The sequence below is a fragment of the Oncorhynchus mykiss genome, chromosome 13 (assembly GCF_057628025.1).
Source record: "Oncorhynchus mykiss isolate SJ-2025 chromosome 13, ASM5762802v1, whole genome shotgun sequence".
NCBI lineage: Eukaryota > Metazoa > Chordata > Actinopteri > Salmoniformes > Salmonidae > Oncorhynchus > Oncorhynchus mykiss.
In genome coordinates this window covers 78,158,871-78,171,370 of record NC_143034.1, presented here as the reverse complement: position 1 = coordinate 78,171,370, position 12,500 = coordinate 78,158,871, and the positions used below count along the sequence as shown (strand labels likewise).

General features: G+C 44.0%; 1 protein-coding gene and 1 long non-coding RNA gene across 4 annotated transcripts in view; one reads left to right on the top strand and one right to left on the bottom strand.

Annotated features, from left to right (window-relative positions):
- The window catches only part of septin12 (septin 12), a 183,324-nt gene that overhangs the window by 113,863 nt on the left and 56,961 nt on the right, over positions 1–12,500 (top strand). For all 3 annotated transcript variants that reach the window (XM_090197795.1, XM_036939362.2, XM_090197797.1), the window contains one exon: positions 12,498–12,500. This exon is cut by the window's right edge and continues 363 nt beyond it. In XM_090197795.1, the coding sequence (XP_090053921.1) occupies positions 12,498–12,500 (3 nt within the window). The remainder of the gene's footprint in view (positions 1–12,497) is intronic.
- On the bottom strand, positions 6,297–7,563 carry LOC149979024 (uncharacterized). Its single transcript, XR_016486140.1, has 4 exons — positions 7,486–7,563; positions 6,674–6,699; positions 6,470–6,495; positions 6,297–6,319 (listed from the first exon to the last, which is right to left on the bottom strand). It is a non-coding gene; the product is annotated as an uncharacterized LOC149979024 (long non-coding RNA).

The window sequence follows — 12,500 nt, the reverse complement described above, 5'->3', positions numbered from 1 at the left end:
TGTGTGTAGCCATACTGCTATGTAGCTATGTGTGTAGCCAAACAGCTATGTAGCTATGTGTGTAGCCATACTGCTATGTAGCTATGTGTGTAGCCAGACAGCTATGTAGCTATGTGTGTAGCCATACTGCTATGTAGCTATGTGTGTAGCCATACTGCTATGTAGCTATGTGTGTAGCCATACTGCTATGTAGCTATGTGTGTAGCCATACAGCTATGTAACTATGTGTGTAGCCATACAGCTATGTAGCTATGTGTGTAGCCATACAGCTATGTAGCTATGTGTGTAGCCATACTGCTATGTAACTATGTGTGTAGCCATACAGCTATGTAACTATGTGTGTAGCCATACTGCTATGTAGCTATGTGTGTAGCCATACTGCTATGTAGCTATGTGTGTAGCCATACAGCTATGTAGCTATGTGTGTAGCCATACTGCTATGTAGCTATGTGTGTAGCCATACTGCTATGTAGCTATGTGTGTAGCCATACTGCTATGTAGCTATGTGTGTAGCCATACTGCTATGTAACTATGTGTGTAGCCATACTGCTATGTAGCTATGTGTGTAGCCATACAGCTATGTAGCTATGTGTGTAGCCATACTGCTATGTAGCTATGTGTGTAGCCATACAGCTATGTAACTATGTGTGTAGCCATACAGCTATGTAGCTATGTGTGTAGCCATACAGCTATGTAGCTATGTGTGTAGCCATACTGCTATGTAACTATGTGTGTAGCCATACTGCTATGTAGCTATGTGTGTAGCCATACAGCTATGTAGCTATGTGTGTAGCCATACTGCTATGTAACTATGTGTGTAGCCATACTGCTATGTAGCTATGTGTGTAGCCATACTGCTATGTAACTATGTGTGTAGCCATACAGCTATGTAGCTATGTGTGTAGCCATACAGCTATGTAGCTATGTGTGTAGCCATACTGCTATGTAGCTATGTGTGTAGCCATACTGCTATGTAGCTATGTGTGTAGCCATACTGCTATGTAGCTATGTAGCTATGTGTGTAGCCATACTGCTATGTAGCTATGTAGCTATGTGTGTAGCCATACTGCTATGTAGCTATGTAGCTATGTGTGTAGCCATACTGCTATGTAGCTATGTAGCTATGTGTGTAGCCATACTGCTATGTAGCTATGTAGCTATGTGTGTAGCCATACTGCTATGTAGCCACATGCAAATCAATTACTTGAAAATCACATAATGTGATGTTCTGGATTTTTGTTTTAGTTTCCGTCTCTCACAGTTGAAGTGTACCTGTGATAAAAATTACAGACCTCTACATGCTTTGTAAGTAGGAAACCTGCAAAATCGGCAGTGTTTCAAATACTTGTTCTTCCCACTGTATGTGTGTAGCTACATAGCTGAATGGCTGAAACAGAGAGTGAGAGAGATGGAGTGAGACAGAGAGAGAGAGGTGGAGTGAGAGAGAAACAGAGAGAGAGAGAGAGAGAGAGGTGGAGGGAGAGAAACAGAGGGAGAGAAACAGAGAGAGAGAGGCTATGTGCTCACTGCCCACAAAATGAGGTGGAAACTGAGCTGCACTTCCTAACCTTCTGCACAATGTATGACCATATTAGAGACACATATTTCCCTCAGATTACACAGATCCACAAAGAATTCGAAAACAAATCCAATTTTGATAAACTCCCATATCTACTGGGTGAAACTCCACAGTCTGCCATCACAGCAGCAAGATTTGTGACCTGTTGCCACGAGAAAAGGGCAACCAGTGAAGAACACACACCATTGTAAATACAACCCATATTTATGCTTATTTATTTTCCCTTGTATACTTTAACCATTTGTACATCGTTACAACACTGTATATATATATATATATAATATGACATTTGTAATGTCTTTATTGTTTTGAAACTTCTGTATGTGTAATGTTTACTGTTAATTTGTATTGTTTATTTCACTTTATATATTCACTTTATATATTATCTACCTCACTTGCTTTGGCAATGTTAACACATGTTTCCCATGCCAATAAAGCCCTTGAATTGAATTGAATTGAATTGAATTGAATTGAGAGAGAGAGAGAGAGAGAAACAGACAGAGAGAAACAGAGGGAGAGAAATAGAGATAGAGAGTTGGAGTGAGAGAGAAACAGACAGAGAGAGAAACAGACAGAGAGAAACAGAGAGAGAGAGAGAGAAACAGAGAGAGAGAAACAGAGAGAGAGAGAGAAACAGAGAGAGAGAAACAGAGAGAGAGAAACAGAGAGAGAGATAAACAGAGAGAGAGAGAGAGAGAAACAGAGAGAGAGAAACAGACAGAGAGAAACAGACAGAGAGAAACAGACAGAGAGAAACTTGCTTGACTGAATTTTCTGGAGTTGTAATTATTTGTTCCTGATGTTCTTAATTAATAACTGTAAGGTGTAAATAGCATCTCGTTCCTGGAGGCTGTTGTCGTAGTGATTACTAAAATATACTGTCCCGGTATGTGTGGAGAAATAAAACAGTTGATTTGATCACAGAGTGGTAGTCACAGACGAGAAAGAGAGAGAGATGAGAGACAGAAGGGGGGTGGTGTTGTATGGGTCCACACCAGCTACTTTCTTCAGAGAACGGCTGTGTTTTCGACTCATTGATTTTTACAGGTCAATTACTTCTAGGCTTGAATCTGCAGTCAGCAGGGAGCTCTCATTCTCTCTCTCGGTAGACACACACACACACAAACACAAACACATTTAAATACACAGACATTCACACCAATTCACACTTGTCTGACGACCCAGCTACTGGTGTGTAAATGAGTCTTAGAAAGGAGAGCGGGATGGGGGGAGGGAGGGATGGGGGAGGGAGGGCTAGGCAGCAGAGAGGTGAAGTCCTCTGTTGGATTAGTGGAAGCTCCTTGAGCCAATCTGCATGTGAATGGCTGTGAACTGCTTTAGCCATCACGCCCGCCCTCACACTCACACAGAGAGAGAGAGAGACAGACAGACAGCGAGGTAGTGCAAGAGAGAGGGAGAAAGCCAGACAGAGAGACAGAGAGACAGAGAGAGGTAGAGGTATTAGAGGCATCAGCTCAAATCCTCCCCATCGCCTTTCCAGCTCAGGAAAGCGAGTGAGTGTATAAACTGGGCAAAGAAAGAGAAGCAAAATAAGGACTTTCTTCTTCTCTGCCTGGTGGGCAGGCAGCTGTATGGTTGGGGACTGGGCCGTGGAGAGAGAGAACAGGAATCGGACTGGCTTTTGTGAATGAGAGAAGGTAGGAATCTTTTATATCCTCCCCCCTCTATGGGCCGATCTCAATGCCTCTTCAAACCATGAGACCTGACTGGATCGGTCCACTTTGGGAAAAGGGGTTGGGGGGGTCTGGACCTGGCTGTTTTACAATGCATGTTTTTTTCTGAATAATGGGATTTTCTTCAAAAGTGAATATGAAAAGAATGTATTGGTTTAATTTGAACAGCTGTATGTTTTGGTCTTGAGTATTGATGCTGATAAATATTTAGTAGGAAGGTTTCTGTTGTTAGTTGTTGACTAGTGACTGTTTTGCGGTTGTGGCCATGTGATACAGCACATGTTGCTGAATCTCACTACTCTTTCATATGTAAAGTGTGGCACCATTTTACCAGAGCTGCGTCTCTACCCCCTCTGTCACTGTGGAGATAACTGTTGCTCAACACTCTTTTGTGTGTGTGTGTGTTGTGTGTGTGTGTGTGTGTGTGTGTGTGTGTGTGTGTGTGTGTGTGTGTGTGTGTGTGTGTGTGTGTGTGTGTGTTCTTATGAGGAAAGACATGTGTTATCACATCATTTATGGTAATCTTTGGTTCTACTTTGAGGAACATGCTGGCTACAGAGATGTGCTGATACAGTGTTGATCCACTAACCATGTAGAGCTGCGTTCAACATCTAATGAGTTCACTGTTCAGTCAGATGATGATTCCCCTGATTCATCAGTATGTATTCATAGGGGACAGAGGAAGCCCTGGTTAAACTGATTCATCAGTATTTAGTCATAGGGGACAGAGGAAGCCCTGGTTAAACTGATTCATCCATATTTATTCATAGGGGACAGAGGAAGCCCTGGTTAAACTGATTCATCAGTATTTATTCATAGGGGACAGAGGAAGCCCTGGTTAAACTGATTCATCAGTATTTATTCATAGGGGATAGAGGAAGCCCTGGTTAAACTGATTCATCAGTATTTATTCATAGGGGACAGAGGAAGCCCTGGTTAAACTGATTCATCAGTATTTATTCATAGGGGATAGAGGAAGCCCTGGTTAAACTGATTCATCAGTATTTATTCATAGGGGACAGAGGAAGCCCTGGTTAAACTGATTCATCAGTATTTATTCATAGGTGACAGAGGAAGCCCTGGTTAAACTGATTCATCAGTATTTATTCATAGGGGACAGAGGAAGCCCTGGTTAAACTGATTCATCAGTATTTATTCATAGGGGACAGAGGAAGCCCTGGTTAAACTGATTCATCCATATTTATTCATAGGGGACAGAGGAAGCCCTGGTTAAACTGATTCAGCAGTATTTATTCATAGGGGACAGAGGAAGCCCTGGTTAAACTGATTCATCAGTATTTATTCATAGGGGATAGAGGAAGCCCTGGTTAAACTGATTAATCACTATTTATTCATAGGGGACAGAGGAAGCCCTGGTTAAACTGATTCATCAGTATTTATTCATAGGGGACAGAGGAAGCCCTGGTTAAACTGATTCATCCATATTTATTCATAGGGGATAGAGGAAGCCCTGGTTAAACTGATTCATCAGTATTTATTCATAGGGGACAGAGGAAGCCCTGGTTAAACTGATTCATCAGTATTTATTCATAGGGGATAGAGGAAGCCCTGGTTAAACTGATTCATCAGTATTTATTCATAGGGGACAGAGGAAGCCCTGGTTAAACTGATTCATCAGTATTTATTCATAGAGGACAGAGGAAGCCCTGGTTAAACTGATTCATCCATATTTATTCATAGGGGACAGAGGAAGCCCTGGTTAAACTGATTAATCAGTATTTATTCATAGGGGACAGAGGAAGCCCTGGTTAAACTGATTCATCAGTATTTATTCATAGGGGACAGAGGAAGCCCTGGTTAAACTGATTCATCAGTATTTATTCATAGGGGACAGAGGAAGCCCTGGTTAAACTGATTCATCAGTATTTATTCATAGGGGACAGAGGAAGCCCTGGTTAAACTGATTCATCAGTATTTATTCATAGGGGACAGAGGAAGCCCTGGTTAAACTGATTCATCAGTATTTATTCATAGGGGATAGAGGAAGCCCTGGTTAAACTGATTCATCAGTATTTATTCATAGGGGATAGAGGAAGCCCTGGTTAAACTGATTCATCACTATTTATTAATAGGGGACAGAGGAAGCCCTGGTTAAACTGATTCATCCATATTTATTCATAGGGGATAGAGGAAGCCCTGGTTAAACTGATTCATCAGTATTTATTCATAGGTGATAGAGGAAGCCCTGGTTAAACTGATTCATCACTATTTATTCATAGGGGACAGAGGAAGCCCTGGTTAAACTGATTCATCAGTATTTATTCATAGGGGACAGAGGAAGCCCTGGTTAAACTGATTCATCAGTATTTATTCATAGGGGATAGAGGAAGCCCTGGTTAAACTGATTCATCAGTATTTATTCATAGGGGACAGAGGAAGCCCTGGTTAAACTGATTCATCAGTATTTATTCATAGGGGACAGAGGAAGCCCTGGTTAAACTGATTCATCAGTATGTATTCATAGGGGACAGAGGAAGCCCTGGTTAAACTGATTCATCAGTATTTATTCATAGGGGACAGAGGAAGCCCTGGTTAAACTGGGCAAGCGACCATCTTGTGCCAACAGTAAACACACCCTGGTTAAACTGGGCAAGCGGCCATCTTGTGCCAACAGTAAACACACCCTGGTTAAACTGGACAAGCGGCCATCTTGTGCCAACAGTTAACACACCCTGGTTAAACTGGGCAAGCGGCCATCTTGTGCCAACAGTAAACACACCCTGGTTAAACTGGGCAAGCGGCCATCTTGTGCCAACAGTAAACACACCCTGGTTAAGCTGGGCAAGCGGCCATCTTGTGCCAACAGTAAACACACCCTGGTTAAACTGGGCAAGCGGCCATCTTGTGCCAACAGTAAACACCTACGTCTCACTACAACAGTAAACACACCTACGTCTCACTACAACAGTAAACACCTACGTCTCACTACGTCTCACTACAACAGTAAACACACCTACATCTCACTACAACAGTAAACACCTACGTCTCACTATGTCTCACTACGTATCACTACAACAGTAAACACCTACGTCTCACTACGTCTCACTACAACAGTAAACACACCTACGTCTCACTACAACAGTAAACACACCTACGTCTCACTACAACAGTAAACACACCTACGTCTCACTACAACAGTAAACACACCTACGTCTCACTACAACAGTAAACACACCTACGTCTCACTACAACAGTAAACACCTACGTCTCACTACGTCTCACTACAACAGTAAACACACCTACGTCTCACTACAACAGTAAACACACCTACGTCTCACTACAACAGTAAACACACCTACGTCTCACTACAACAGTAAACACACCTACGTCTCACTACAACAGTAAACACACCTACGTCTCACTACAACAGTAAACACACCTACGTCTCACTACAACAGTAAACACCTACGTCTCACTACGTCTCACTACAACAGTAAACACACCTACGTCTCACTACAACAGTAAACACACCTACGTCTCACTACAACAGTAAACACACCTACGTCTCACTACAACAGTAAACACACCTACGTCTCACTACAACAGTAAACACACCTACGTCTCACTACAACAGTAAACACACCTACGTCTCACTACGTCTCACTACAACAGTAAACACACCTACGTCTCACTACAACAGTAAACACACCTACGTCTCACTACAACAGTAAACACACCTACGTCTCACTACAACAGTAAACACACCTACGTCTCACTACAACAGTAAACACACCTACGTCTCACTACAACAGTAAACACACCTACGTCTCACTACAACAGTAAACACACCTACGTCTCACTACAACAGTAAACACACCTACGTCTCACTACAACAGTAAACACACCTACGTCTCACTACAACAGTAAACACACCTACGTCTCACTACAACAGTAAACACACCTACGTCTCACTACAACAGTAAACACACCTACGTCTCACTACAACAGTAAACACACCTACGTCTCACTACAACAGTAAACACACCTACGTCTCACTACAACAGTAAACACACCTACGTCTCACTACGTCTCACTACAACAGTAAACACACCTACGTCTCACTACAACAGTAAACACACCTACGTCTCACTACAACAGTAAACACACCTACGTCTCACTACAACAGTAAACACACCTACGTCTCACTACAACAGTAAACACACCTACGTCTCACTACAACAGTAAACACACCTACGTCTCACTACAACAGTAAACACCTACGTCTCACTACGTCTCACTACAACAGTAAACACACCTACGTCTCACTACAACAGTAAACACACCTACGTCTCACTACAACAGTAAACACACCTACGTCTCACTACAACAGTAAACACACCTACGTCTCACTACAACAGTAAACACACCTACGTCTCACTACAACAGTAAACACACCTACGTCTCACTACAACAGTAAACACACCTACGTCTCACTACAACAGTAAACACAACTACGTCTCACTACAACAGTAAACACACCTACGTCTCACTACAACAGTAAACACACCTACGTCTTGACACATGTTTTGACAGTGTCGTTATGGGGTATTGTGTGTAGATGGGTGAGCATTTATTTATTTTCCATCTATTTGGATTTCAGGGTGGAACACATGAACGTGTAGTGTAAGTCAAGGGGTATGAATACTGTCTGAAGGCCCTCTGTTCATCATCTCTCCTCTTCTCTGTTCATCATCTCTCCTCTGTTCATCATCTCTCCTCTGTTCATCATCTCTCCTCTCCTCTGTTCATCATCTCTTCTCTGTTCATCATCTCTCCTCTCCTCTGTTCATCATCTCTCCTCTGTTCATCATCTCTTCTCTGTTCATCATCTCTCCTCTGTTCATCATCTCTCCTCTCCTCTGTTCATCATCTCTTCTCTGTTCATCATCTCTCCTCTCCTCTGTTCATCATCTCTCCTCTTCTCTGTTCATCATCTCTCCTCTCCTCTGTTCATCATCTCTCCTCTTCTCTGTTCATCATCTCTCCTCTGTTCATCATCTCTCCTCTCCTGTTCATCATCTCTCCTCTCCTCTGTTCATCATCTCTCCTCTGTTCATCATCTCTCCTCCTCTGTTCATCATCTCTCCTCTGTTCATCATCTCTCCTCTGTTCATCATCTCTCATCTCCTCTGTTCATCATCTCTCCTCTGTTCATCATCTCTCCTCTGTTCATCATCTCTCCTCTTCTCTATTCATCATCTCTCCTCCTCTCTGTTCATCATCTCTCCTCCTCTCTGTTCATCATCTCTCCTCTCCTCTGTTCATCATCTCTCCTCTGTTCATCATCTCTCCTCCTCTCTGTTCATCATCTCTCCTCCTCTCTGTTCATCATCTCTCCTCTCCTCTGTTCATCATCTCTCCTCCTCTCTGTTCATCATCTCTCCTCCTCTCTGTTCATCATCTCTCCTCCTCTCTGTTCATCATCTCTCCTCCTCTCTGTTCATCATCTCTCCTCTTCTCTGTTCATCATCTCTCCTCTGTTCATCATCTCTCCTCCTCTCTGTTCATCATCTCTCCTCTGTTCATCATCTCTCCTCCTCTCTGTTCATCATCTCTCCTCTGTTCATCATCTCTCCTCTGTTCATCATCTCTCCTCTCCTCTGTTCATCATCTCTCCTCTGTTCATCATCTCTCCTGTGTTCATCATCTCTCCTCTGTTCATCATCTCTCCTATCCTCTGTTCATCATCTCTCCTCTGTTCATCATCTCTCCTCTCCTCTGTTCATCATCTCTCCTCTGTTCATCATCTCTCCTCTCCTCTGTTCATCATCTCTCCTCTCCTCTGTTCATCATCTCTCCTCTCCTCTGTTCATCATCTCTCCTCTGTTCATCATCTATCCTCTCCTCTGTTCATCATCTCTCCTCTGTTCATCATCTCTTCTCTGTTCATCATCTCTCCTCTGTTCATCATCTCTCCTCTTCTCTGTTCATCATCTCTCCTCTCCTCTGTTCATCATCTCTCCTCTCCTCTGTGCATCATCTCTCCTCTGTTCATCATCTCTCCTCTGTTCATCATCTCTCCTCTGTTCATCATCTCTCCTCTGTTCATCATCTCTCCTCTCCTCTGTTCATCATCTCTCCTCTTCTCTGTTCATCATCTCTCCTCTCCTCTGTTCATCATCTCTCCTCTCCTCTGTTCATCATCTCTCCTCTCCTCTGTTCATCATCTCTCCTCTGTTCATCATCTCTCCTCTGTTCATCATCTCTCCTCCTCTCTGTTCATCATCTCTCCTCCTCTCTGTTCATCATCTCTCCTCTCCTCTGTTCATCATCTCTCCTCTGTTCATCATCTCTCCTCTGTTCATCATCTCTCCTCTCCTCTGTTCATCATCTCTCCTCTGTTCATCATCTCTCCTCTCCTCTGTTCATCATCTCTCCTCTCCTCTCCTCTGTTCATCATCTCTCCTCTACTCTCCTCTGTTCATCATCTCTCCTCTCCTCTGTTCATCATCTCTCCTCTTCTCTGTTCATTATCTGTTCTGTTTCTCCTCTCTAAGGCCCCTTTGTGTGACCTGTTGTCTCTCCTCCAAATTGCCTGGACAAACGTTCTGTCACTCCTTCTCTCCGTCTCCTTCTCTCCCTGTCCGGCACTCTCATCACTTCTGCTGTTCTGTTTGCTTTTCTCATGCATCTCAGAGATGTGTGTGTCTACTCTCTGTTTGTCTTGGACCCCATAGTTTGTCCCTGTCTCTCTAGCTGTACAGGGTTGTACTAGGTCCATGTCTGTATCTCTCTAGCTTTACAGGGCTGTACTAGGTCCATGTCTGTATCTCTCTAGCTGTACAGGGCTGTACAGGGCTTTACTAGGTCCATGTCTGTATCTCTCTAACTGTACAGGGTTTTACTAGGTCCATGTCTGTATCTCTCTAACTGTACAGGGCTGTACAGGGCTTTACTAGGTTCATGTCTGTATCTCTCTAGCTGTACAGGGCTTTACTAGGTTCATGTCTGTATCTCTCTAGCTGTACAGGGCTGTACAGGGCTTTACTAGGTCCATGTCTGTATCTCTGTAGGGAGAGAGAGAGAAAGAGAGACACAGAGAGAGAGAGAGAGAGAGAGAGAGAGAGAGAGACACAGAGAGATACAGAGAGAGAGAGAGAGACAGAGAGAGACAGAGAGAGAGAGAGACACACAGAGAGCGAGAGAGAGAGAGAGAGAGACAGAGAGAGACAGAGAGAGATATAGAGAGGTCTGGTACAACACTGCAGTGAACTGACTGAGTAGACAACTGTAAAAGACAGACAAGCACACAAAGCTGTTTGTCAAACTAAAATCTCTTCTAATGTAACAGGAGTTCATCACACTTCAGTGTTTACAGATACAATAGTTAACTAGTGTCTGGAACCCCTCCATTTCTCCCTCTCTTTCTCCCCCCGCTCTCTCCCTCTCTTTCTTCCCCCCCTCTCTTTCTCCCCCCTCTCTCTCTCCCCTCTTTCTCCCCCTCTCTCTCCCCTCTTTCTCCCCCCTCTCTCTATTTATCTCTCTCTCTCCCTCTTCCCCCCCTCTCTTTCTCCCCCCTCTCTCTCTCCCCTCTTTCTCCCCCCTCTCTCTATTTATCGCTCTCTCTCCCTCTCTTTCTTCCCCCCCTCTCTTTCTCCCCCCTCTCTCTCCCCTCTTTCTCCCCCCTCTCTCTCTATTTATCTCTCTCTCTCCCTCTCTCCCCCCCTATGTATGGGAAACATTGCCAAAGCAAGTGAAGTAGATAATACAAAATTAACAGTACAGATTACACTCACAATAGTTCCAAAAAGAATAAAGACATTACAAATGTCATATTATGTGGAAATAATTAAAGTACAAAAGGGAAAATAAATCAACATAAATATAGGTTGTATTTACAATGGTGTTTGTTCTTCACTGGTTTGTTCTTTTCTTGTGGCAACAGGTCACAAATCTTGCTGCTGTGATGTCACACTGTGGAATTTCACCCAGTAGAATCTCTCTCTCTCTGTCTGTCCTGAGTGAACTGATAGCTGTGTGGATTAGTTCCATTCTGGTGGGTTCTGGGGTCAGATATTTATAGCTGATTAAATCAGGAAGACTGACCATCACCAACGGCCACTGCTCTCTCTTTCTATCTGTCTGTGTGTGTGTGTGTCTGTGTGTGTGACTGTGTGTGTGTGTGTGTTTGTGTGTGTGTGTGACTGTGTGCGCGCACGCACGCACACACACACACACACACACACGTTGTGGCCTGCTAGTCTCTGAGTAGTTGTGGTTTGACAGGCTGGGTTAGCTGACACATGCTCTGTGGCTCAGAGTGCCAGAGTCCCGGTAAACACACAGGATCGCACACAGTCAGGCCAGAGAGTTTCTAAACCCAGAGACGCTGCATCTCGAGACTTCCGGGAACGCTTGTGAAACAGACCGTACAGACCAGGCCGGAGGGGGAGGGGGTGACAAGTCAATGAGAGAAGTGAAACATTCTTCTTTAGTTGTTAATGTTCTCTAAATCTAAAGGCACAACGTTTAGATGGGAGCTAATTTCTTTAAGTAGTTCAACGTGTTATAACTCAAACCTTGTGGAAGTGACACTTCCACAAAAAAAACGACTTTATATCGTATATCTGAGTTTGAGCCTCCAGAGTGGCACAGCGGTCTATGACACTGCATCTCAGTGCAAGAGGAGTCACTGCAGGACCTGGTTTGGATCTGTGTGTGTGTGTGTGTGTGTGTGTGTGTGTGTTCTTCCACCACAATGACTTTGGGCTTTAACATCAAAGGATCTTCAAAAAGGTTCAGAAGGTTGATTCTCTTTCTTCTGCACCACACACACACACACACACACACACACACACGCACGCACGCACACACACGCACGCACGAACACGCACGCACGCACGCACACACACACACACACACACACACACACACACACGAACACACACTCTAAAGACTGACTGATATCAAAGAATGCTGTGATCAAATGATGTTGTGTGTCCACACGTCTTTGGGTGTGTGTCTCCTCCCTCTGTTATTCTGTCGTTCATCCAGTCACTAACCATTCCCTCTCCCTCTCTCTCTCTCTCTCTCTCTCTCTCTCTCACTCTCTCTATATCTCTCTCTCTCTCTCTCTCTCCCCACCTCTCTCTCCACCTCCCCCCCCGTCTCTCCCCCCCTCTCTCTCTCTCCCCCCTCCTCTCTCTCTCTCTCTCTCCCTCTCTCTTTCTCTCGCTCTCTCTCTCTCTCTCTCTCTCTTTCAGACA